General features: G+C 47.6%; 1 protein-coding gene and 1 long non-coding RNA gene across 3 annotated transcripts; one reads left to right on the forward strand and one right to left on the reverse strand.

Annotated features, from left to right (window-relative positions):
• The first annotated feature begins 7,996 nt into the window (after positions 1–7,996).
• C1S (complement C1s) lies at positions 7,997–21,750 on the forward strand. The gene is made up of 12 exons (XM_039519659.1): positions 7,997–8,170; positions 8,677–8,746; positions 9,173–9,377; positions 10,128–10,305; positions 10,638–10,763; positions 11,808–12,007; positions 12,337–12,490; positions 12,688–12,803; positions 13,308–13,386; positions 13,651–13,788; positions 15,474–15,548; positions 20,415–21,750. Exons 2-12 carry the CDS (start codon positions 8,727–8,729, stop codon positions 21,215–21,217), a joined length of 2,094 nt encoding a protein of 697 aa, XP_039375593.1. The 5' UTR covers positions 7,997–8,170; positions 8,677–8,726; the 3' UTR covers positions 21,218–21,750.
• On the reverse strand, positions 8,759–16,729 carry LOC120395338. Of its 2 annotated transcripts, XR_005592607.1 has the most exons (5): positions 16,506–16,729; positions 16,044–16,188; positions 12,503–12,601; positions 10,779–10,856; positions 8,759–8,993 (listed from the first exon to the last, which is right to left on the reverse strand). It is a non-coding gene; the product is annotated as an uncharacterized LOC120395338 (long non-coding RNA). The 2 variants fall into 2 exon arrangements; XR_005592606.1 differs by lacking the exon at positions 16,044–16,188.
• Positions 21,751–23,238: the final 1,488 nt, after the last annotated feature.

Raw genomic sequence — 23,238 nt, forward strand, 5'->3', positions numbered from 1 at the left:
GTGCTTCCCTTATAGGCTCAGCCAGTCCCAAATCCAAGGTTCATCCCCCCACTGTTTATTAGATTAATAAAAGATGTTTGCTGTTAATCACTGTTTCAGTCATGTCTTTCCTGTCAGAGGATTTTTCGGTGTATGGGATGGACAGGGGTTTCATACTTGCACGGTATAGCCTACAGTACCAGGGTACAGACTTGGGGAAAGGATCAACTGCGGGGCACACACACACTGCAGTCAGTAGGCACCAGGGTCATTCTGTGTTGTGTATGCTGCCCCTGGTCATTCCGTAATGTGTATGCTTGTCCAGGGTCCTAGCGCCTGCCACGCCGTTAATGTAAAGGCAGGCTGCCCTTACCATGCACTTCCAATGGATCAACGAGCCTATCCGCTGCCCTGAGCCCCAACAAGAGCCCTCATCCACGGACAGATACTCACCCTTCTCCCACACCCATCACCCCTTTCTACGCACAAACCCGCAGCCCACTGCCGTCATCCAAACCCCTATGCAAAGAAGGCACCACTCGCCCCTTCCTGCAAACCCTCCCCTTCATGCAGAACCACTTTCAGCCATCCCCCACCCCAGAGACCTATGTAGGAGCAGGAGGATGTCAGTCCTCTATGGAGGAAGCGGTCTGTACGTCAGTGCACACCGTGCCCAGCACAGTATGCGTCCATGTTTCAACACCAGAACAGAAATGCAAAGTAAAACAAAGATTTATTAATAATGAGTGTAACAATTACTTTGCTTTAAAACATGCTTTGGAAGTGGGGGAAACTTGGAGAACGCGGCATGTAGCCGCAGATCGAAATCGACACAAACAGACACAGGCCCAGGGTCAGTTTCTCTTGAAAGCAAGTGGAGAGTCATAGGTTACCCTGATCTCCGAGGAAACTTGCTTTCAAAGCCTCCCGGATACACAGCGCTTCCCGCTGGGATATTCTCGGCACGGGTGTCTGGCTGAGCGTAAACTGCAGCCAGGCGATTTGCCTCAACATCCCATCCGGACAAAAAGGCCTCGCCCTTGCTCTCACACAGATTGTGCAGCACACAGCAAGCAGCAATAACTACGGGGATATTCTTTTCGCTGATGTCCGAGCGAGTCAGTAAGGTCCGCCATCTCCCCTTGAGACGTCCGAAAGCACACTCCACCACCATTCTGCACTTGCTCAGCCGGTAGTTGAAGAGTTCCTTCTCTCTGTCCAGGGCGCCTGTATAGGGCTTCATGAGCCAGGGCATTAGCGGGTAGGCTGGGTCCCCGAGGATCACTGTAGGCATCTGCACATCCCCAACCGTTATTTTGTGGTCCGGGAAGAAAGTACCTGCCTGGAGGAGTCTAAAGAGACCAGAGCTCCTGAACACACGCGCGTCATGAACCTTGCCCGCCCACCCGACGTTGATGTTGGTAAAACGTCCCCTATGGTCCACCAGTCCTTGCAGCACCATGGAAAAGTAGCCCTTTTGGTTAATGTACTCGCTGGCCTGGTGGGCTGGTGCCAGGATAGGGATGTGAGTCCCATCTATAGCCCCACCGCAGTTTGGGAATCCCATCGCGGCGAAGCCATCTATGATGACCTGAACGTTTCCCAGGTTCACTACCTTTGAGAGCAGTTGCTCAACGATTGCGTGGGCTACTTGAATCACAGCAACCCCCACGGTAGATTTGCCCATGCCAAAGTGGTTCGCTACTGACCGGTAGCTGTCTGGCGTGGCAAGTTTCCAGAGGGCTATGGCCACTCGCTTCTGCACACTCAGGGCTGCTCGCATCTGGGTGTCCAGGCGCTTCAGGGCAGGGGCCAGCAAGTCACAGAGTTCAAGGAAAGTGCCCTTACGCATCCTGAAGTTTCGCAGCCACTCTGTTTCATCCCAGACCTGCAGCACTATGCGGTCCCACCAGTCCGTGCTTGTTTCCCGGGCCCAGAATCTCCATTCCACACCATGAACTTGACCCATTGCCACCATGATCTCCACTGCCCGGCGTACCCTGCTTTCTGAGAAGTCTGCGCCACTCTCCTCACCGCGCTGCCGGAGCCTCCTCACCCGATTTCTCAGCAGCTGACCGTGGAAGAGGTGGACGATAAGGTGCGAGGAGTTGACAACGGCCATAAGTGCAGCGATGATCGCAGCGGGCTCCATGATCGCAGTGCTGTGGCGTCCGCGCTGTAACCGACCAGAAAAGTGCGCTAACAGATTTCCCGCCGGCGCTTTCAGGGAGGGAGGGCGGTTGTGAGTGACGGTTGAATGATGACAGTTACCCAAAACCACCATCGACACATTTTTCCCCCAGCAGGCATTGCGAGCTCTACCCAGCATTCCAATGGGCAGCGGGGACTGCGGGAACTGTGGGATAGCTTCCCACAGTGCACCGCTTCCAAAGTCGACGCTGGCCCCGTGAATGTGGACTCAGAAATTCTAATTAGTGTATTTAGTATGGATACACAAATTCGACTTCATAAGGTCGAATCCAGAAATTCAAACTAAGTTGATTCGAAATAGTCTTGTAGTGTAGACAAGGCCTAAGACTTGACAGAACAGTTGCTCTGTCTTGAAACTTAAATGGCTTCACTTAAACCCACTCTTTCCCTGCTTCCACAGGTCATTCACGTTGTGTTCATAATGCTCATCACAAGACTGGAGAGCAGTGCAGGATTCATGTTTTCAGATAGAGATAGTGGGCGCACAATTTACAGAGACTGTTGAAAAGTGGGGCAAAATGTGTCAGAAGCCCATAGAATGATGGGATGGTGAGCCCGTTCCATGAAGCACTGTGATCCCTTCCCATAACTTCCAGCAGCAGATGGTGGAGAGTTGCACACTGGGATAGCTACCGCCGGTGAACTGCTCTGTCGATGCAAGAGCACCAACTGTGGATGCGCTTCACCATCACAATGAACATTGTGTGGATGTGCAAAAAGTGGTTTAATTACAGCAGTAGATGATCTTCGATGTAACTTAAATCAGCAAAACTGAATAGTGTAGACATGGCCTTACACATTTGACTTTTGTTTAATCAACTTTAAATTTTGAATAATCTTTATTTAATTAGCTTTGTGTAACCAACTTCAGTTTTATTTGCTTTGATTATGTAGGTGATTTCTCTCAAACAATTATGCAAAGAGATAAAACATACATTTAAAAACTTTATCAATCTTTAATTTATTGCTTTAAATTAACTTTATTAAATCAAGTTGTTTAATAAAACTAGCTTAAAATTTTAGAGGTAATTTGCCTAATGAATAATTGATATTTACACTCATGTAAATTAAAACTAATATTCATCCTTTAAAATTACTTGCAGCTAATTTAGTTTGCTAATTAATATAATGCAAATATTAGGGCTGTCAAGTGATTCAAAAAATTAATGATTAACCACGTGATTAATTGCACTGCTAAATAGAATACCATTTATTTAAATATTTTTGATGTTTCCTACATTTTCAAATATCTTGATTTCAATTATAACACAGAATACAAAGTTTATGGTGCTCATTTTGTATTTATTTTTAATTACAAGTATTTGCACTGTAAGAGACAAATGAAATAGTATTTCAATTCACCTAATATAAGTATTGTAGTGCAATCTCTTTATCATGTAGAATTATGTACAAGAAATAACTGCATTAAAAAATAAAACAATGCAAAACTTGAGCCTACAAGTCCACTCAGTCCTGTTTCTTGTTCAGCCAATCGCTCAAACTAGTTTGTTTACATTTGCAGGAGATAGTGCTGCCTGCTTCTTGTTTACAATGTTACCTGAAAATGAGACCAGTTGTAATGAGACCTGAAAATGACACTGTTGTAGCCAGATATTTATGTGCCAGCTGCACTAAAGATTCATATGTCCCTTCATGCTTCAGCCACCATTCCAGGGGACATGCATCCATGCTGATGATGGGTTCTGCTTGATAACAATCCAAAGCAGTGCAGACCGACGCATATTCATTTTCATCATCTGTCAGATGCCACCAGCAGAAGGTTGATTTTCTTTTTTGGTGGTTCGGGTTCTGTAGTTTCCTCATCAGAATGTTGCTCTTTTAAGACTCCTGCAAGCATGCTCCACACCTTGTCCCTCTCAGATTTTGGAAGGCACTTCAGATTCTTAAACCTTGGGTCGAGTGCTGAAATCTCACATTGGTACCTTCTTTGCGTTTTGTGAAATCTGCAGTGAAAGTGTTCTTAAAATGAATAATGTGCTGGGTCATCATCCAAGACTGCTATAAGATGAAATATATGGCAGAATGAGGGTAAAACAGAGCAGGGGACATACAATTCTCCCCCAAGGAGTTCAGTCACTAATTTAACGCAGTATTTTTTTTAATTAGCGTCATCAGCATGGAAGCATGTCTTCTGGAATGGTGGGGCATACGAATGTTTAGCATATCTGGTACATAAATACCTTGCAGTGCTGGCTAAAAAAGTGCCATGAAAATGTCTGCTCTCACTTTCTGATGACATTGTAAATAAGAGGGCAGCATTATATCCTGTAAATGTAAACAAACTTAGCAATTGGCTGAAGAAGTAGGACTGAGTAGACTTGTAGCCTCTGAAGTTTTACATGGTTTTGTTTTTTAGTTCAGTTATGTAACAAAAAAAAAATCTACATTTGTAAATTGCACTTTCACGACAAAGATTGCACTACAGTACTTGTATGAGGTGAATTGAAAAATATAATTGTCATTTTTACAGTGCAAATATTTATAGTAAATACACACCTTGATTTCAATTACAAGACAGAATAATACACATAAAAATATAGAAAAACATCCAAAATATTGAATAAATTTCAATTGGTAGTCTATTGTTTAACTGTGTGATTAAAACTGCAATGCATTGCAATTTTTTTAATTGCAATTAATTTTTTTAGTTAATCACATGAGTTAACTATGCTTAATCAACAGCCCTAAAATATAACTACATTTAGAGCCATGCAATTCCTTTGTTTAGTATCTTTCAGCTGAAATTTTTAAAATATCCAAGTAATTTATCTTATGAATAATTAATACAATGAAGGTGTATGCAAATAAAAAAGATACCTTTTTATTTACTCAATATAAAAAATACAATAAGGTAGTATCATATGAATAATTAATACTATGCAGATCTGTGCACATCTCAAATTTAGCTACCCATTTGTTCAATCAACTTGTAATTAATTAGGAGCTGAATACTTCCCCACAATATGAATTATTAATATCATACAAATGTATACACTAGCTACTAGATATCACATTCACTTGATTCAGCTATAATGACTAAATCATACTGTAGATGTGCGTACTCACCCCTGCTGTGCCTCCCTCTGATTGTCCTCCAGAATTAGCTCTTCTTCCAGCCAGGAGTGCCCTCTGCAGGCTGGTGATCCACCTGTCCTCTAGCCCCCTGTCTCCCTCCCTGGACCTGGTGCCCTTTTAACTGGGTGCTGCCCCCCAGCAGTACCCCTTTCTTTCAGGGTCTCCCTTCCCTGGGAAACTCCCACCCACTGTCCCCACCTTGCCTCAGTATCAGGCTACTGCCAGTCATCATCTAGCCCCCACGCCCTGGGGCAGACTGTAGTATCAGCCTACTCATCACTGGCAAAGTTGGGTTTAGACCTGCTGTCTTGGCCTACCCCAGGCTGCCCTCTGCAACCCCCAGTACCTTTTAGCCCTCTGCTAGGCTGCAGCCTGGGGCTTTCCAGGCTGGAGCTCCATAGCCCTGCTCCACTCAGGTACCCGGTCTCTAGCTCCCCGCAGCCAGGCCCATCTCCCTCTACAGCCAGAGAGAGACTCTTCCTTCTGGCTTCCCTGGCCTTTTTGTAAGGCCTTGTTGCTCAGTTTGGGGCATGGCCTCAGCTGCAGACACTTCCCCCAATCAGACAGGGTTTTATCTTGACCAGCCCCAGCCCTCTGCAGGGCTTTTCCAACCCCTTCCAGGCTGGAGTGGATGGTCACCCCACTACAAATACTATACACATTTATGTAAATTAGAAACCTATATTAATTGTCCATTCTTTTTTTTTTCCATTCCACTTGAAAAAATATGATTACATATGTGACTCAGAGGCTCTTTGGCAAAGGATCCCCTATTCTTTGCAAACAACTTTCACCTCAGACCTGGCAAACTCACTAAATCAAACACATGTATTGCAGGATATTTATCCATAAAGAATAATATGTAAGGTATCTACAGAGAGCGCTAGGTATTTGTCAAGATCCCTAATCACTGTGAGATGTCCATCCGGGTATATTTAAGGAATAATATAATTATATGGGAAGTAGATTTTATGGACTTGGGGCACGGTAGAGCAAGTAGCCAGCCTGTGGCGAGAAGCATCTAAGTTTTAAGGACATTGAAAGAGTTAAGATGGAGGTTCCTAGGGTTGTGTCTGGGACCAGAGATATTGGCTAGTGTCATTTGGTTGCAAGTAGGTGGGACCAGCTTACATGCCAGAGGCTGTGCGTGAACTGCCCAGAAATGGGGGATCTCACAGCAGAGCAGGGTAAGGCTGGCTCCTAGCGTCAAAGATTGGAGTGACCTAGCAGATCACCAGTCCAGATAACACCAGTGGGGAACATCAGAATAGGCACCCCACATGATGGAGAGCCTTACAGTTCAGTGACTGAGCACTGCATGCCACCAGGGCCTAGCACCGAAAACTATTAAATAATAAAAACAAAATAAAACAAGAAAGGAAGCCTAACTACTGGTACTCACTGCTAACTAACTAACTATTTACATAAAAAGTAAAGAGATAAAGTCACTGACAAGGCAGAGATAAAATGGCGAGGTAAGTCACATGGGGAGATCCAGCTCAGGCCATGGGTAGTGAGAAGGAACTGAAGGGGATTGGGGAGGTACTGCCCTTATATAGCCTCTGCAGGGGCCATAAGGATGCACAGGGTTCATGTGCCATCCTGACAGCTACTGTGGCACAAAACTCACCAGCTCCAGCACACTGGGCATGCACACGGCTGAGTGGAATGCACATGTGCAACCAGACAAAGACGACTTTTATCTTGCATAGGCTACACCTCAGTCAACTAAAATCAAGCTACAGGTATTACCCTGCTGCATCCACCCTAGAAAAAAAGGTGGAGTTTATGTGGGGTTTAGCTAGCACCTTAGCCAGGTCTACCTGAAACTCACTCGCTTTGAGTGAAGCCCTCAGATGTATAACTTCACTGCTAAGAGTAGGAATGGGAGTTGGAACCTGTAAGGGCATCCTTTTCAATCCAGCACCAGGATAGGAGGTTTGGGGAGGTTGAGGAAAGAGATAAGTGTCCTTTCACCCCTAGGCCACAGGCTCCAATCTGGCTGGTTTAGGGGGAATGTCTGGGAATAGGATATGAAACTTTGCTAGGGTCCCAGTTCTAACATGACCCAGGTTGACTGTGATGATGGCCCCATGTTGAATCTCATGCTCAATTGGTGGGTTGTTGTATGTGAAACAAGTTTGTGGGCTCTCAACCCACTTCCTAACAGGGCAAGGGGTCACACTGCAAAAACCAGCAGAACAACTGACACTAACTGGCCCTTGCTGGCAGCCTCAAGCAGAGAGACCCAGGAGTGAATGGGCCGCAGAGACTGAATCTCCTTTCTCCTTCGAAGGGGTCATGGTGAGGCACTTTAGCAGGGGGCAGTGTGGTTGTGGTGGCTGCTGTATTACTGTCTGGAGCTGAGGGGCCAGCATCTTTTCTTAACACTTAAAGCCTTTATTGACGACTTCTTATCAGGGCTCCTCCTTCTCCAAATCCTCTGACCTTCACTGCCAACCTCCCACAAGTGGTTGGTGTGTGTGTGTGTGTGTGTGTGTGTGTGTGAGAGAGATTAATTCCTTCCAGCTGGAATTCCCCTTGCCCTCCCTCTTCCCAAAAGTCACCTGATTTCCCCGAAAACCAGCATATGCTAACCCAGCCTAGATCCACATGCTCCCACCCCAGGGACTCAGCCAAGGGGATTGTGAAACAGGCTCTGGAAATTCCGCTGGATGGGAGCTTAGGACGTGAAAAAGCTTTATCTGAGAAGGAGATACAGGGAGCCACATTCTACAGGCAGGGGGTGCTACAGCATTGTGAGTAAAGGCTCAGACCCTTCCCTATCAATGCCCCACATCACTGACTGGGATGTGGTCTGGAGACAGAAAAAAAGAGAGACGGAACAGGGAGAGAGAAACAGAGGCAAAGACGGAGAAAGAAGGTAAAATCTCCAAAACTAGCATTAGAAATGGGCATGGACAACATTCCCCATTGCTATTGTTTGGGTTGCTCGGATTAGAAAGGGGTTAATCTGTGTGGTACAGCAGAAAGCAGTAGGAGGCACTGTCCCCAGACTCCAGTATAGTATAGGGGATTCTGTGCTGTAGGGTGGGTGACTCAGCAGGGAGCACTTTCTGGCTTGAGTCAGTACTGATCCAAATACCCTAGCCTGGTGCTTGAGGATGCTGTGTGATTGGGTGTGTGTGACTCATAGGGGTGCTCTCCACTCTGAGTCAGTACTGACCCCTACACCCCACCATGGTGCTGAGGTGCTATAGTGCAGGAGGTGCTGTTGTTTGGATGAGAGGTACAGCTTCCTCTCCAGGCATAGGAACTAAAGTTGCTTTGGCACGTTCCCCATGAGTTGGGACATTGAAGCTGTTGTCCTGCCCACCAAGCACGCACACACAGAGAAAACACTAATCAGCGCTGTTGTTTTTGTCCCAGTCCTGTAACTCCAAAGTCCAGAAGCTGAAGCTTTTCAGGAAGGACACAGGATGGAACTTTTGCAGAAGTGGTGAGTTGCTGGGTATAGAAGGGGAGCTTTGGCTTATTAATAATTTAATGAACAATGCAGCTCTCCCAGCTCCCAGGGAGAAAGGGATGGAAACAGGGAATGGGACCTAGCTCCCCTGCAGGGACTGTCCACAAGGCAGTGCTGGACCCAGCCCCTGTAGCACTCCCAGCACCCAGGAAGTGGGAGACTAGGTCTGAGAATGGAATCAGTGCCCATGTCTCCCCTGGCAAGAGCTCCATGTAAAGATCTGCAAGAGAGGAAACCATTCTCAGTGTACAACGGCAAGTCTGATTGCTACTGAATAACTCTGGAACTATGCTACATATTAATCTTCAGAGCCACCCACTGGCACTTTTCTGTTAACTATTTACATATAATCAGACATAGAGCACTCCTGTAACATTGCCTTCCTCTTCCCTCTCTCAGGTGGCTCATCCTCTGTTGCCTCCTGGCCTGGGCTGATGCAGCCCCCATGTACGGCGAGATCCTATCCCCTAACTACCCTCAGGGGTACCCCAATGATGTGAAGGAGTCCTGGGAAATCAGTGTCCCCCCAGGGTATGGCATCCGCCTCTATTTCACCCACCTAGACATAGAGCCATCCCAGGACTGCGAGTATGACTCTGTGAAGGTACAGTACCCCATCCACCCCCACTCAGGGGAACAGAGGGGATTGTGGGGCAGGACTAAGGAGCAGCAGCAGAGCTCAGTGGGGTCTGTGGGGAAGAACTGAAAGTCATCCACAGAGCTTTGTATGGGAGCCCAGGACTGGAATAGGGGACCTACCGGCCTCTCCTGGGGTTGAACCCATTGAAGCACAAATGATTCAGCGCATTCACACTAGCCATGGCTGAATCAATTTGAGTTTTGCCTGGCGTCTGCACTGGCACTCTTTAAACCAATTCAGTTTCAATGCCCTCTGGTCACCTGTTCTCACTACAGGGTTATATGCAGAGCTACCAGCTCCGTTCCACAGCTGTCTCAGCCATTGAGCCTCCGGTAGTTTGCCAGCCAAGTGTCCACTCTCACCCGTCCACCATTTCCCTTCCACATTGTCTCCATTAGAAATGCCCTCCCAACCACTGTTAATGTCCCCCTTCCAGTCACATCCTCAGTCAATGAACCCTAGTTGTGCAAAGGCTATTTTAGCTATGAGTGTCATTGACCTTCACACTGGCACCCAAACACTTAAGCCTGAAATGACTCAAAGTTAACCTCTGAACAACCATAAACTATGCAGTGTAACTGGTTGCACGATAATGAGCTGCTCGGGGAGCTTGGGTGTAGACATGGGGCATGTTGCTATTGTGCCAAGGGGCTCAAATGTTGATAACAACAAATTTCTCTAGTGAGACAAGACTTCTCTGTCTGTCCTCTGCAGATCCTGTCCAGTGACCATGTCGAGGGCCTGCTCTGTGGGCGAAAGCGCAGCAAAGACCCTGGTTCCCCAATCTTGGAGGAATTCTATGTCCCTTATAACACCCTGACTGTGACTTTCCAGTCAGACTTTTCCAATGAGGAGCGTTTCACTGGTTTCAGTGCCTATTATGTTGCAGTGGGTAAGGTTGGGCCTGCCTCGGAGTCTCTGGAGTGTCCTGTGGACATGAACTTCTGCACAGCAGTGTCCAGGGACTGGCAGGAGGGAGGGGCTTTTGCACCAAGGTCTTCCTCACAGTGCTGTACTATCAATGTCCAACTGGGAGAGACCCCAGCAGAGTGAGCTTCTCCACAGCAGTGCCAATCAGCACTCTGCTTCAGTGCCTCTACTCTAGAGACCTCTCCTGCTTGGCATTAGTGCCTGTTTACCCCACTCCCTAATCGTAAGCTGATTTCTTCCCCCAGTTTCCTCTCTCATGCTTGGCTCACTCGGGTCTCCCTTTACTCCTTGCAGATGTGAATGAATGCATGGATTTCATGGAGGATGCCTGCAGCCATTATTGCAATAACTACATTGGTGGTTACTTCTGCTCCTGTCCCCCAGAGTACTTCCTGCATGAGGATCAGAAGACGTGTGGGGGTAAGAGCCTCGCACCTGCTGCCCCCAACTGCAGGAGGTGATGTAGGCACCACTGATACTGAACTGGGAGGAACGTCTCCATCGGTGGTCTGGCTGTTAAGGAAATGCACAGGGGTTGGTAAACGGGAAGGAGATGCAACAAACTGAGAGTACAGAACAATAAACTAATGGGCTATAGAATGGGAATAACATAATGATTCACCATCTGAATGGGGAGGAATAGCGCTAAACAACGGGAGGGAGTAAAGAACTACAGAGACCAGTAAATCAGAAGTTTGCAAAGTGTTTTGGCTTCCAGCGAGGCCAGTGCAATTTGGGGGGAGGTTGCATAAATGGAGGTATCATGGAGCAGGGAAGTATCAATATAGTATCCCACCGGGACACTGTGCTCAGCTGGAGGGGACTCAGTCTCGGAGGCCTCACATCCCAGAATGGAGAGGGACAGTCCTTCTCCATAGAGCTCTGGGGAGATCCCACCTGGGGTACTGTAGGCAGCAATGGGATCCTTAACTGTAGGAAAAGAGTGACAAACTGAGGGAGCTCAGAGAGGAGCCCAAAATGCACAGGGAATCAGAGGGGTACATTCAAAGAGCTAAATCCCGCCAGCTAGGCAAAGCCCTTGTTGGTTGTGTAACACAAACACTGTCTGCAGGTGTGCAACGGGCACAAATCAGAGATGAAGGGGGATTGTTTCTGGAAGGCTGAAAGGGGAGAACTAGGGGAAATGGGGGTGAAATTGAACCAAAGGACAGGTGCTCAGGAGCCATCCCCCATTCCAGGGGGATCTGTGCAGTTGTCTCCCCAGATGAAGGACCCGGAGCTCCACTGCTCAGGACACTAAGAAATGGGGTCCCCAGAAAGTGGATGGGAGAACAATCCTCTCCTGGTCCACCAATGGGAGAGACAGATTCTCATTTCTGGCTGATGCAATGTCTCGACGTGATTAATGCAGGCTACAGGACACTGAAGGTGGATTGGAAGGTGAGGGCTCTCCCCTCATCTCCCTTCCTGACCTCCCTGTCCATGTTCCTTCCTCAACCATAGTGAACTGCAGTGGGAATGTATTCACTGAGCTGTCAGGGGAAATCTCCAGCCCCAACTACCCCAACCTGTACCCTGAGAGCTTGATCTGTGAATACCGTGTGGTCCTGGAGCCGGGCTACCGTGTGGTGCTGAACATCAGGAGTGAGGACTTTGATGTAGAACCAGCTGACTCAGAAGGGAACTGCCCCGACAGCTTAACAGTAGGTGGTGGGGTACAGACAGGAGATCTCTCTGACTGGGGTCCCTTTACCCTGCTCACCCCTGATCTCAGCCATGTCTCCCTAGAGATTCCCTTCCCCTCACACTCAGGGTTCCCCTCTCCCTGCTCATCTCTAATCCCAGATGAGCCCCCCCAATTAGAGATTTCCTTCCCCTCACACTCAGTGCCCCCTCTCCTTGCTCAACCTTAATCCCATCTGTATATCCCTGTTAAGATCTCCCACTCCTTGACTCTGTCTCTGTCACTTTTTCTCTATCGCCTGCTCTTCTCTTCCAATTTGCCATTGCTTCTTGTTTATTATTTTCCCAGTTCACAGATGGAAAACGACAGTTTGGTCCCTATTGTGGCAACAAATTCCCAGGGCCTCCAGAAATTAAAACCAGGAGCAATATTCTTGATATTATCTTCCAAACAGACAAAACGGCACAAAAGAAAGGCTGGAAAATGCGCTACTTCGGGGACCGTGAGTAAATACCTTTGCAAAATGCTCACTTTGCTGCTCAGAGACAGAGAGGATGGATAGACGGTTTGGCTAAGTTGGTGCCTGTTGCTTGAGTGAAAGCAAGATGGCTGGCTGGGAGTCAAAGACAGAAAGGTGGGAAAAGAGAGAGAGTAAGTCTCAAACCGATCAGTCACTGATATCCTCTTTCCTCCCCAAAGCAATACCCTGTCCCCAGAGTGTCACCCCAAACTCTATTCTTGACCCACTAAAGGACAACTACATCTTCAAGGACTACGTGAAGGTGACCTGCGTGAAAGGTTATGAGGTTGTGACGGTAAGTTGCCCATCCAGCCCTGCAATGGGGTTCTATGATCCCTTCCCCTCAGATGTCCTGAGAACCCTGTTGACCTCTAAGTATCTCTCCCAGGCACTCTGACACACCTTCTCCTTCCTCCCTACCCACCATGGAAGTGGAAGGTCAGTTCCTAAAAACCTGACAGGGAGAGAATATGTTGTGTGCAGATTTTAGCACAGAGTATAGCACAGACTCCTTCCCCAACAGCTCTGCAGTGGTTCTGGATGCCCTCACTGGTCCTGAAACAGGAAATTGCTATGGCTGACTCAGACCACTGGGCCCGTTTAGCCCCATGACGTCACGCCTTCTGCCCCACTCCAGACCAGGTCAGACCAATAGCCTTGTCTAACCTAGTACTCTGCCTCCCTCTATACCTGACTGCTCTGCAGATATCCCTACATCTCAGTGAAATCCCTCCATGGGGGAGCTTAATTCGGATACATTTCACTCTCAGTAACTGACACACATTCTTCTTTCACTCAGCAACAAGGCAGCCTAGCAGCCTTTCACTCCAGCTGCCAGAGTAATGGAGAATGGAGCAACTTGCAACACAAATGTGTCCGTAAGTGTCCCTTTCCTCTATGGCTGTAGGAGATCTGGAAATGGGATATGGGCCTTTCAGCGTTAGGGCGTTAGTTTCAATCTGGCCTTAGATGTGGGGGAATGGGTGACCCACAGCGGGATGAGGAATGGGCTCTAAGCCTGCCTAGTGCAGTGATGACCAGTGACGAATGAGGAGTTGCAGTGGTTCCTAGTCAGACAGAGTAAATTGATTGTTGGGTGGGGATGCCCCTTTGATAACTGTCTTTTCTGTTTTTCTCTGCAGCTGTGGACTGTGGTCTGCCTGACACTATTGACAATGGCGGAGCCACCTACCTGTCAGGATTTGAGAAGACTCAGTACGAAGCCATTATCCGCTATGACTGCGAAAAACCATATTATACCCTGCAAACCAGAGGGGATGGTAGGCATTCCCCAGACACGGTGGCCTCTACCCATGACTAAAGGCCCAAGAAATAGTATTGTCCAATTGCTGTATTCTGACTGCCCCCAGTAAGATCCCCTCATGGGGCTGAGGCTGGGACTATATTCCTAAGGAAGACTGTACTAGTTGGCGTAACCCAGCCTCACCCAGATAAAATCCCCTAATTGGGAGGGCTTGTAGCCGATGGTCCTGTTCAATGGCCACTGCCATGGTATCTGAGTTTGGTGATTTGTTTGCATTGTGGTAGTGAGCTCTCAGTCTAGCTCCCAGGTACCCATACCACAAAAAAACCACCACACAACTGGCACTGATAGTCTCTGTCACTGGCAGCTTCAGAAGAGTGGTCACGGATTTAATAGGACAGAGCACATACTCCCTGCCAGGGAAGGAGCTGAGGCACATTGGCAGGGGTTCTGTGTCTGTGTGAGGGGGAGCTCACTCTGCTGCTTACTGGGCTGTACTCACTGTCAGTCTGTCACCTTTGCACAGTAATCTCTCCCTTCCCACACATTAACTAGATTAAAAACTGGCTAACTGATAGGTCTCAAAGTGTAATTGTAAATGGGGAAGGTCATGGAGCAGTTGTGTTTCCAGTGGAGTCCCACAGGCATTGGTTCTTGGTCCTAGGCTTTTTAGGGTTTTTATCAATGAGCTGGAAGAAAACATTAAATTGTCACCGATAAAGTTTGCAGATGACACAAAAATTGGGGCAGTGGTAAATAATGAAAAGGACAGGTCACTGATACAGAGAGATCTGGCTTGGTTGGTAAACTGGGCACAAGCAAACAGTTTGTTTTAACATTTTAGTACAGCCAAATCTAAATGTACGCATCTAGAAATAAAGAATGTAGGCCATATTTGTAGGATGGGGGAGTCTAGCCTAGAAAGCCATGATCCTGAAACAGACTTGGGGGTTGTGGTGGATAATTGTGAACTCCCAGTGTGACGCTGTGGCCAAAAGAGCTAATGTGATCCTTGGATGTATAAATGGGAATATTGAATAGCTGTAGGAAGATTATATTACCTCTGTATTTGGCACTGATATGGCCACTGCTGGCATACTGGGTCCAGTTCTGTGTCCCTAATTCATTAAAGATGCTGATAAATTGGAGAAGGTTCAGAGAAGAGCTATGAGAATGATTAAAAGTTTGGAAAACACACCTTATAGTGTTAGACTCAAGGAGTTCAATCTATTTAACTTAACAAAGAGAAGGTTAACAGGTGACTTGATCTCAGTCTATAAGTACCTATATGGGGAACAGAAATTTGATAATAGACTCTTCAGTCTCGCATACAAAAGTATAGCAAAATCCAATGGCTGGAAATTGAAACTAGACAAATTCATACTGGAAAGAAGGCAATTTTTTAACAGGATGAGTAACTAATCCATTGGAAAAACTGACCCAGGGCCATTGTGAATTCTCCATCACTGGCCATTTTGAAATCAAGATTGGATGTTTTTCTAAAAAACCTGCTCTAGCTCACACAGAAATTAATAAATTAAGGGAAGTCCTGTGCCCTGTGTTTTGCAGGAGATCAGACTAGGTGATCACAGTCAACCCTTCTGGCCACAGAATCTAAGAAAACCAGTTCCCCAGAGTTATTGGTCACATTCTCATGATGTTTTGTACTGAAATTCTTTCTATGCTTCTGTGTTTTCCAAGGGATTTATCGGTGTTCAGCCAGTGGGAAATGGGTGAGCGAAGAGATGGGAACAGAGCTTCCAGCATGTGTCCCAGGTATCACAAAGAACTTTGTCTATGTGTGCATGTTGTGTGTGTGTGTGTGTTTTGTGGAGACCCGATCACCATTAAAAGTCAGTTTTCTCTCCACCACTTCTCTCTAATTTAAAGAAAGCTGAATCAATCTGCCTGAAAAATTGCTGGTTCCTTTTCCAGGGTAGAATTTGACTGGGTAATTTGAGTTGCATTAGATCGGGTGTTTCTGAGATCGGTGGGTTCCTGAGAAAGATCAGAGGGGGCAGCAGAAGGAACCTGGGAAGTACATAAGCTCTACCGGTCTTCTAGTGAACCAGCTCACCGCAGCCAGTATTGGACCCTGCTACCGCCTCCGTTTCCCTACTATTGGCTATGCTGGTTCTCATGTTTTAGCCCTTCAGACAAATTAAAATTCATCCCCTTCCAGCAGGTAAACAAAAAAAGTCTGCAAAACCAAAACAGACGTCCAGCAACCTCTCGCTGGGTCTTGCCCAATTTAGTCAAATGCATCCTCACCAGGCCACATAAACTTTTCACCCTCTCTTGGATGTAGCTTCTCTTGTAGCCTTCTCCTGGGCTCAGCAGTCCATTATGTGCTGTTGGAGCAGGGCAATAGACAGGGGACTTCACCCACCTTTGCTGGAAAGCCCAGCCTAGACCCCTAGGAAAGCATAAATGTTAACTCTCTTCAATACTCATCCATGCTCTCCTGGCCAGACTACCTTGAATATCCTTTCTCAGGGCCTCTAACTGCCCCTTAAGGAGGAGTTGCTCCTGCCCCTTGCTGCAGTTAGCACCACTCAGGCCTTTCCATCTAGCTAGTATGGAGAGCTTCTTTCCCTAGTGCTCTCTGGGTTTCCTGTAGTCTCACCTGTGACTCATTCAGCAGGCTCCCTCTGATAGGAAGCACCACCTCATGGCTACAGGTATGTGATGCCTGGTCACCTGAACCAACCACCAGGTCCAGCTCAAACTCACCATCTGGGAGGTGGATAACTAGGCACCGGTGGGGCTGAGCTAGCCCCCCTTGAAAGGGCAGCCCACTCTGTGACATGAACCTTGCAATGTCTGCATAGACTCCTGTCAAACGGCAACTCCTGAAACATGGTTTAAAAAATAAAACTAAGGAAATTCCATGACAGAACAATGAATTACGTTTCTGTGAAGTCTGAAACTGTAGCCTGGCAATTGTACAACCTAACATTCTAAACTAGGGACATTCACTTTAATTGGATAAAACCCACAAAAGATGGAAAGTCACAGACTTCACAGATTCTGATAATGTGACAAAGAGTCCTGTGGCACCTTATAGACTAACAGACGTACTGGAGCATGAGCTTTCATGGGTGAATACCCACTTCGTCAGATGCATGTCACTATGCATGTCACAGATGTATTACTGTGATAATGTCAGCAGCCTTACGTGTGGGCCCTCGTATTATCACTGAATAAGCTGAATCTCACAGACAACTTTACCCTCAAACAGGGCCGGTGCAAGGATATTTTGCACCCTAGGCGAAACTTCCACCTTGTGCCCCCCGCCCCCACCCCTCCCCCCGGAGCATCGCTTGTTATAAACTTTCAAAAATGAATACTGCATAATGTGGCATTGTTTATTAGAATTAATACACATTCAGCTTGAAAATTTATTAATTTCATTAGTTAGTCTACATATTTAATTAAACTAAATGAATAACCTGACAGGGGGTGTGAGGCTGGTTGGCTTTGGGTCTGGAGGTGTGGCAGGGGTTGGCTGGAGACAGGGGGTGTGGGCAGCGATGAGCTGCCAAAATCTTAACAACCGGTTCCCTATAAAAAGTTCTGATTTAAGGGGGGGGAGCAGGGGAGGGGCCAGGGAGAGATCGTTGTGGGGCCGGAGGCCCCTGCAGGGCCTGGGCCAATTGCCCCACTTGACCCCTTCCCTCTCCTCTGGCCAGCCCTGGAGCTTGCAGCAGCCCCCGCCCCCACCTTGCTGGGCCATTCAAAAAGTGGCAGCAGGATGACTCCAGAGCTCAGCTGAGCTGCCCAGCTGATGCCGGCGGCTGGCCACGCTGCAGCTGGGGGGAAGCAGGGGAAGGGCCGGGGGAGCCTCAGCCTCCCCAGCTGGGAATCCTGGGAGCAACAGGATGGTCCGGCCCACAGGCCAGAGTTCTTTGCCCACCCCCTGGCTCTTTAACAACCGGTTCTCCACCAAGGTCTAATTTTAGCAACCGGTTCTTGAGAACCTGTAGGAACCTGCTCCAGCTCACCACTGGGTGTGGGGCTGGTTGGCTTTGGGTCTGGAGGTGCGACAGGGGTTGGCTGGAAACAGGGGGTGTGGGGCTAGCTGGCTTCGGGCACGGGGGTGCGGCAGGGGTTGTCTGGAGACAGGGGGTGCGGGGCTAACTGGTTTCGGGCACGGGGTGCGGCAGGGGCTGGCTGGAGGCAGGGCAGGGGGTTCAGCAGGGGCTGGCTGCGGGCAGGGGGGTGTGGGGCTGACTGTGGGCAGGGCAGGGGGTGTAGCAGGGGCTGGCTGGAGGCAGGGCAGGGGGTGCATCAGGGGCTGGCTGCGGGCATGGGGGTGTGGGGCTGGCTGTGGGCAGGGCAGGGGGTGTAGCAGGGGCTGGCTGCGGGCAGGGTGGTGGGTACCAGGGCCATCCCTAGATATTCTGGGGCCCCAGGCTTCCGTGGGGGGGCAGGCCTCCATGGGGGGGCTGGCTTGGGGGGCAGGGGGACCACACCCCAGTACTCACCGGCGGCGCGGAGGGGGCCGGGTCTCTGTACTTCCTCCCGCCAGTGAGTGCAGGCCTGGCCCTGCTGCAGAGCTCAGGGGAGTGGGGGCAGGGGCCCCGGGGAAAAGCCAGAGCAGCAGGGAGCATCGCAGCGCCCCCATTAGCTGGAGGAGGAATGACATCATTCCCGGCCTGCCTGCCCTTGCCCCTTGCACAGCGGCGGGAAGAGGGTTACACGTTTAGCTGGTGCCAGGTGAGCATCCCAGACATTTTGGGCACTGCTTTTTGGCGCCCTCAAATCTTGGCGCCCTAGGCAGCCACCTAGTTTGCCTAGTGGTTGCACCGGCCCTGCCCTCAAAGAACACACAGCTTCACTGCATCCATGAGACTCATTGCCTGTGACCCTCCTAACCAATGCCCCTACACTATAGGATTTACATACCATGAGCAGAGAAGACTGTGATGGCAAAAGATCAAAGACAACTATGTGTAAAACCAGTGCATTATACTTCAAACTATCCAGAGTTCATGTATAAATTCTCCAGAAGAGTGGGTTTGTCTGATTTAATTCTTTCTACGGCCTTTACCAAACTCCTTCACAAAGAAATCCTTCGTCTTAAGGGAATATATTGCAAAACAAGAATGACTGGTACAGTAGATGGATGATATGAGCTTGGCAGTGATAACAGGGCAGAACTGAGCCTGTTTGGGTGACTTTAACAGTGAATTTCTTGACTTCTTATATTAGAATTTGAGGATGCATAGGAGACAAGGTGGGTGAGGACCCACTTTTGTTGGTGGAAGATACAATCTTTTGAGCTACACTGAGTTCTTCTTCAACCAGCATGACTTCAACAGCAATGCAAACAATTTAAGGATAGGCATTTTTATACTTCACTGAAGTTAACAAACTTTTTATTTCCGAATTTGCTTAGTATGGGCTGTCAATTAGTTGCATTTAACTCAAGCGATTAATGCAAAACAAATGAATGAGATTTTTAAAAATTGTTGCGATAAATTGCACTTTTAATCACACTGTTAAAAAGATAATAGAATACCAATTTAAATTTATAATAAATATTTTGGATGTTTTCTACATTTTCAAATATATTCACTTCATTTACAACACAAAATACAAAATACAAAGTGTACAGTGCTTACTTTATATTACAACAACGCCATGCAAATGCCTGTTCTCACTTTCAGGTGATATTGTAAATAAGAAGCAGGCAGCATTATCTCCAGTAAATGTAAACAAACTTGTTTGTCTTAGTGATTGGCTGAACAAGAAGTAGGACTGAGTGGACTTCTGGCTCTAAAGTTTTACATTGTTTTGGTTTTGAGTGCAGTTATGTAAAAAAAAATTTGACATTTGTAAGCTGCCTTTTCACGATAAAGAGATTGCATTACAGTACTTGTATGAGATGAATTGACAAATGCTATTTCTTTTATCTTTTTTACAGTACAAAATATTTGTAATAAAAATAATAATGTAAAGTGAGCAGTGTACACTTTGTATTCTGAGTTGTAATTGAAATCAATATATTGAAAATGTAGAAAAACATCCAAAATATTTATAATATATTTAAATTGGTATTCTATTATTGTTTAACAGTGTGATTAAACTCAGAATTAATTGTGACTATTTTTTTAATCGTTTAACAACCCTATTCCTTAGTTTTTCTTTTCTGTAAACTTTGGATGCAGATTATTTGACACAGAACTGCCATGGACAGAGGTTACTCTGAACAAGGATGATGTCAAGGAGACAGGAGAGAGGGGAGGAGGGGGGTTTTAGGTGGGAGGGATAGCTCAGTGGTTTGAGCATTGGCCTGCTAAACCCAGGGTTGTGAGCTCAATCCTTGAGGGGGCCACTTAGGGAGCTGGGGCAAAATCAGTACTTAGTCCTGCTAGTGAAGGCAGGGCTAGGGTAACCAGATAGCAAGTGTGGAAAAATCAGCGCAGGGGTGGGGGGTAATAGGATCCTATATAAGAAAAAGCCCCAAATATCAGGACTGTCCCTATAAAATCAGGACATCTGGTCACCCTAGGCAGGGGGCTGGACCCAATGACCCTTTGGGGTCCCTTCCAGTTCTATGAGATAGGTATATCTCCATAACCACCCTACTAGCAAGTGGTAATTCTCCCATTGTATCCCTTTTTATTTCCCTTCTAGTCTGTGGAATCCCCAGTACACCCATCGAGGAGCAGCAGAGGATTTTTGGGGGCACCCGTGCTAAGCCAGGCAACTTCCCCTGGCAGATCTTATTCCAAAACCCACAGGGAGGTGGGGTACTTATTTCGGACCGCTGGGTGCTGACTGCAGCTCATGTGCTGGATGATTCAAATAGCAAGCCCATAATGTATGCTGGGGTGACCAACATCAACCAACAGATCAAGAGGGAGGAGCCCATACAGCTGTTTGAAGAAGAAGTGTTCATTCACCCTAACTGGGCAAAGGTTGCAAACCCAGAAGCTCGGACAAATTTTGATAATGACATTGCACTGCTGAGGCTGACGGCACCTGTGAAGATGGGCCCCAAGATCTCACCACTCTGCCTCCCTGGTGGTTCCCCTGAATATGAGCTGGAGAAAGGCAGACTGGGCTACATATCTGGCTGGGGCCGGACAGAGGACCGAAACAAAGTTTACCATCTCAGGAAGGCACAGATCCCTGTGGTGGACATGGCACAATGCCGTAGTGTGAAGCCAAAGCCACCTGCTGATTCCACCACTTTCCAATTCACTGACAACATGGTCTGTGCTGGAGATGGCACAAAGGACAGCTGTTCTGGGGACAGTGGCGGAGCGTATGCCATCAATGACCCCCACAATGAGACACGGTACTATGTGGGTGGCCTGGTCTCCTGGGGACCACAGTGTGGCACATATGGCCTTTACACCAGAGTGGGGCGCTACCGGGACTGGATCATGGAGACCATGAGCCGATATGAGGAGGCAGAGGGATCACACCAATAGATCCTTCTCGCCCTAGGGCACTGCCATCTCACCAGGTATTGAGGTCACATGTCCCAGCAGATTGGCTGCCCTTTGATCCCATCTACTCTTTGCACAACAGACCAACTGCATTGTGGCTGTGCCGGAGTAGGGAGTCAGAAACAATGGGTTATCTATTCCATTGTAACTACATCAGGGAGGGGCGTCTCTCTTCCTTCCTCCACTGGAATTGCCAGGGCAGGAGCAGAGAGCATGCTGGGTAAAGAGGCCCCCTTTTACCTTTACCCTTCACATTCTTTGCTCAAATTCCTTGGTTTTTAGAGAGATGCTAGCCAGGCTGCGTCCACATGATCGCTCTGAGGCTGAAACCCATCAGTGGGGACAATAGAGGGTAATTGCTGGTCCACAAGAACTAGGTTCAGAGCCTGGCCAACCAAAAGATGAAGGGCTGCTCCTTCTCCTCACTAGGACAATAGAGGCTCATTGACTTCCGACTCACGTATTCTCTGTATCACTCACAATATCTAACTGCATTAAAGGATCATCAAATCACCTCCCTGTGTGTGCAGTCTCCTTTCTTCTCAGACTAGACCTAGGTTCCCAACTGAAGTGACCCATCTCCCCCCTCACTCCCATGCTAATAGCTGTAGGCCTTTTAAAAGCTGTGGCTCATGCTACCTCACTGCAGCATCTGGGACTGGATCCTCACTGGCAGCTGCTGTCAAGGAGCAGGGCTGCCCAGAGAGGGGGCAGGGGGAGCAAGTGGGGCAATTTGCCCCAGGCCCTGGGCTCTGCAGGGACCCCCATAAGAATATAGTATTCTACAGTATTTCAACTTTTTTTTATAGAAGGGGCCCCCAAAATTGCTTTGCCCCAGGCCCCCTGAATCCTCTGGGCAGCCCTGTCAAAGAGAAGTGGTTGTTTCACAGATCCAGGTCTAGGAATCAAGCTGAGGGGAGCAACTTGTCTCACATTCGCCTGCCTCAGGGCCAGTTTTTCAAACTTAAGTCATCTTGTGCAACATACACAAAGTCCAGGGAGGGCAGTGGACTTACACCAGAGATGTACTTTTGTCAATCATCAACATCTCACAGACACCTTCCTCTCCAGCATGCTACTCCCAGTCCTGAAATCTCCATATACATTCTGGAGTAGTGAGGGAATAGTTCCTCTGTTTGTGGCTCTGAGGAGACATCACCAGGGTTACTGTGCTCCGCTCTAGGATCCTCAATCTCTGAGGCTTCATGTCCTGGAGCAAGGAGGGGATAACACCTCTCTGTATGGCTCTTGGGGAGACACCACCTGGACACTCTGCTCTGGTCTGGGCCCTGGAGTCCCAACACTACCTTTCCATTCAGCCTTGGACAGGCCCCACCTGAGGGCCTGCTTTCAGAATTGGGCCTTGTCAGGGTTCCCTCCCCACTCTGAACTCTGGGGTACAGATGTGGGGGCCTGCATGAAAGACCCCCCAAGCTTATTTTTACCAGCTTAGGTTAAAAACTTTCCCAAGGCACAAATTCCACCTTGCCTTGAACAGTACGCTGCCACCACCAAGTGATTTAGACAAAGAATCAGGGAAAGGACCACTTGGAGTCCTAGTCCCCCAAGTCCTGCACCCCCTTTCCTGGAGAAGGTTTGAGAATAATATCCTCACCAATTGGTACAGGTGAACACAGACCCAAACCCTCGGATCTTAAGAACAATGAAAAAATCAATCGGGTTCTTAAAAGAAGAATTTTAATTAAAGAAAAGGTAAAAGAATCACCTCTGTAAAATCAGATTGGTAAGGACTTTACAAAATAACAAAAGATTCAAAAACACAGAGGATTTCCCCTCTAGGCAAAACTTTAAAGTTACAAAAACAGGGATAAACCTCTCTCTTAGCACAGGGAAAATTCACAAGCTAAAACAAAAGATAACCTAACGCATTTCTTTGCTATTACTTACTATTTCTGCAATATTAGATGCTTAGCTTAGATATGGCTTAGGTAGATGTATTTTCCCTGCCCTGGTTCCTTGTTGACTCTGGGAGACACAGACAA

This window comes from Mauremys reevesii, linkage group 1 (genome assembly GCF_016161935.1).
Source record: "Mauremys reevesii isolate NIE-2019 linkage group 1, ASM1616193v1, whole genome shotgun sequence".
Lineage (NCBI taxonomy): Eukaryota > Metazoa > Chordata > Testudines > Geoemydidae > Mauremys > Mauremys reevesii.

What these genes read in the sequence shown, in the direction of transcription:
- C1S (XM_039519659.1), top strand. Translation starts at nt 8,727, where the DNA reads ATGGAACTTTTGCAGAAGTG. An exon ending in AATGCGCTACTTCGGGGACC is followed by an intron (nt 12,491 to 12,687) that starts GTGAGTAAATAC and finishes TCCTCCCCAAAG; the next exon opens with CAATACCCTGTCCCCAGAGT. An exon ending in CCTGCAAACCAGAGGGGATG is followed by an intron (nt 13,789 to 15,473) that starts GTAGGCATTCCC and finishes GTGTTTTCCAAG; the next exon opens with GGATTTATCGGTGTTCAGCC.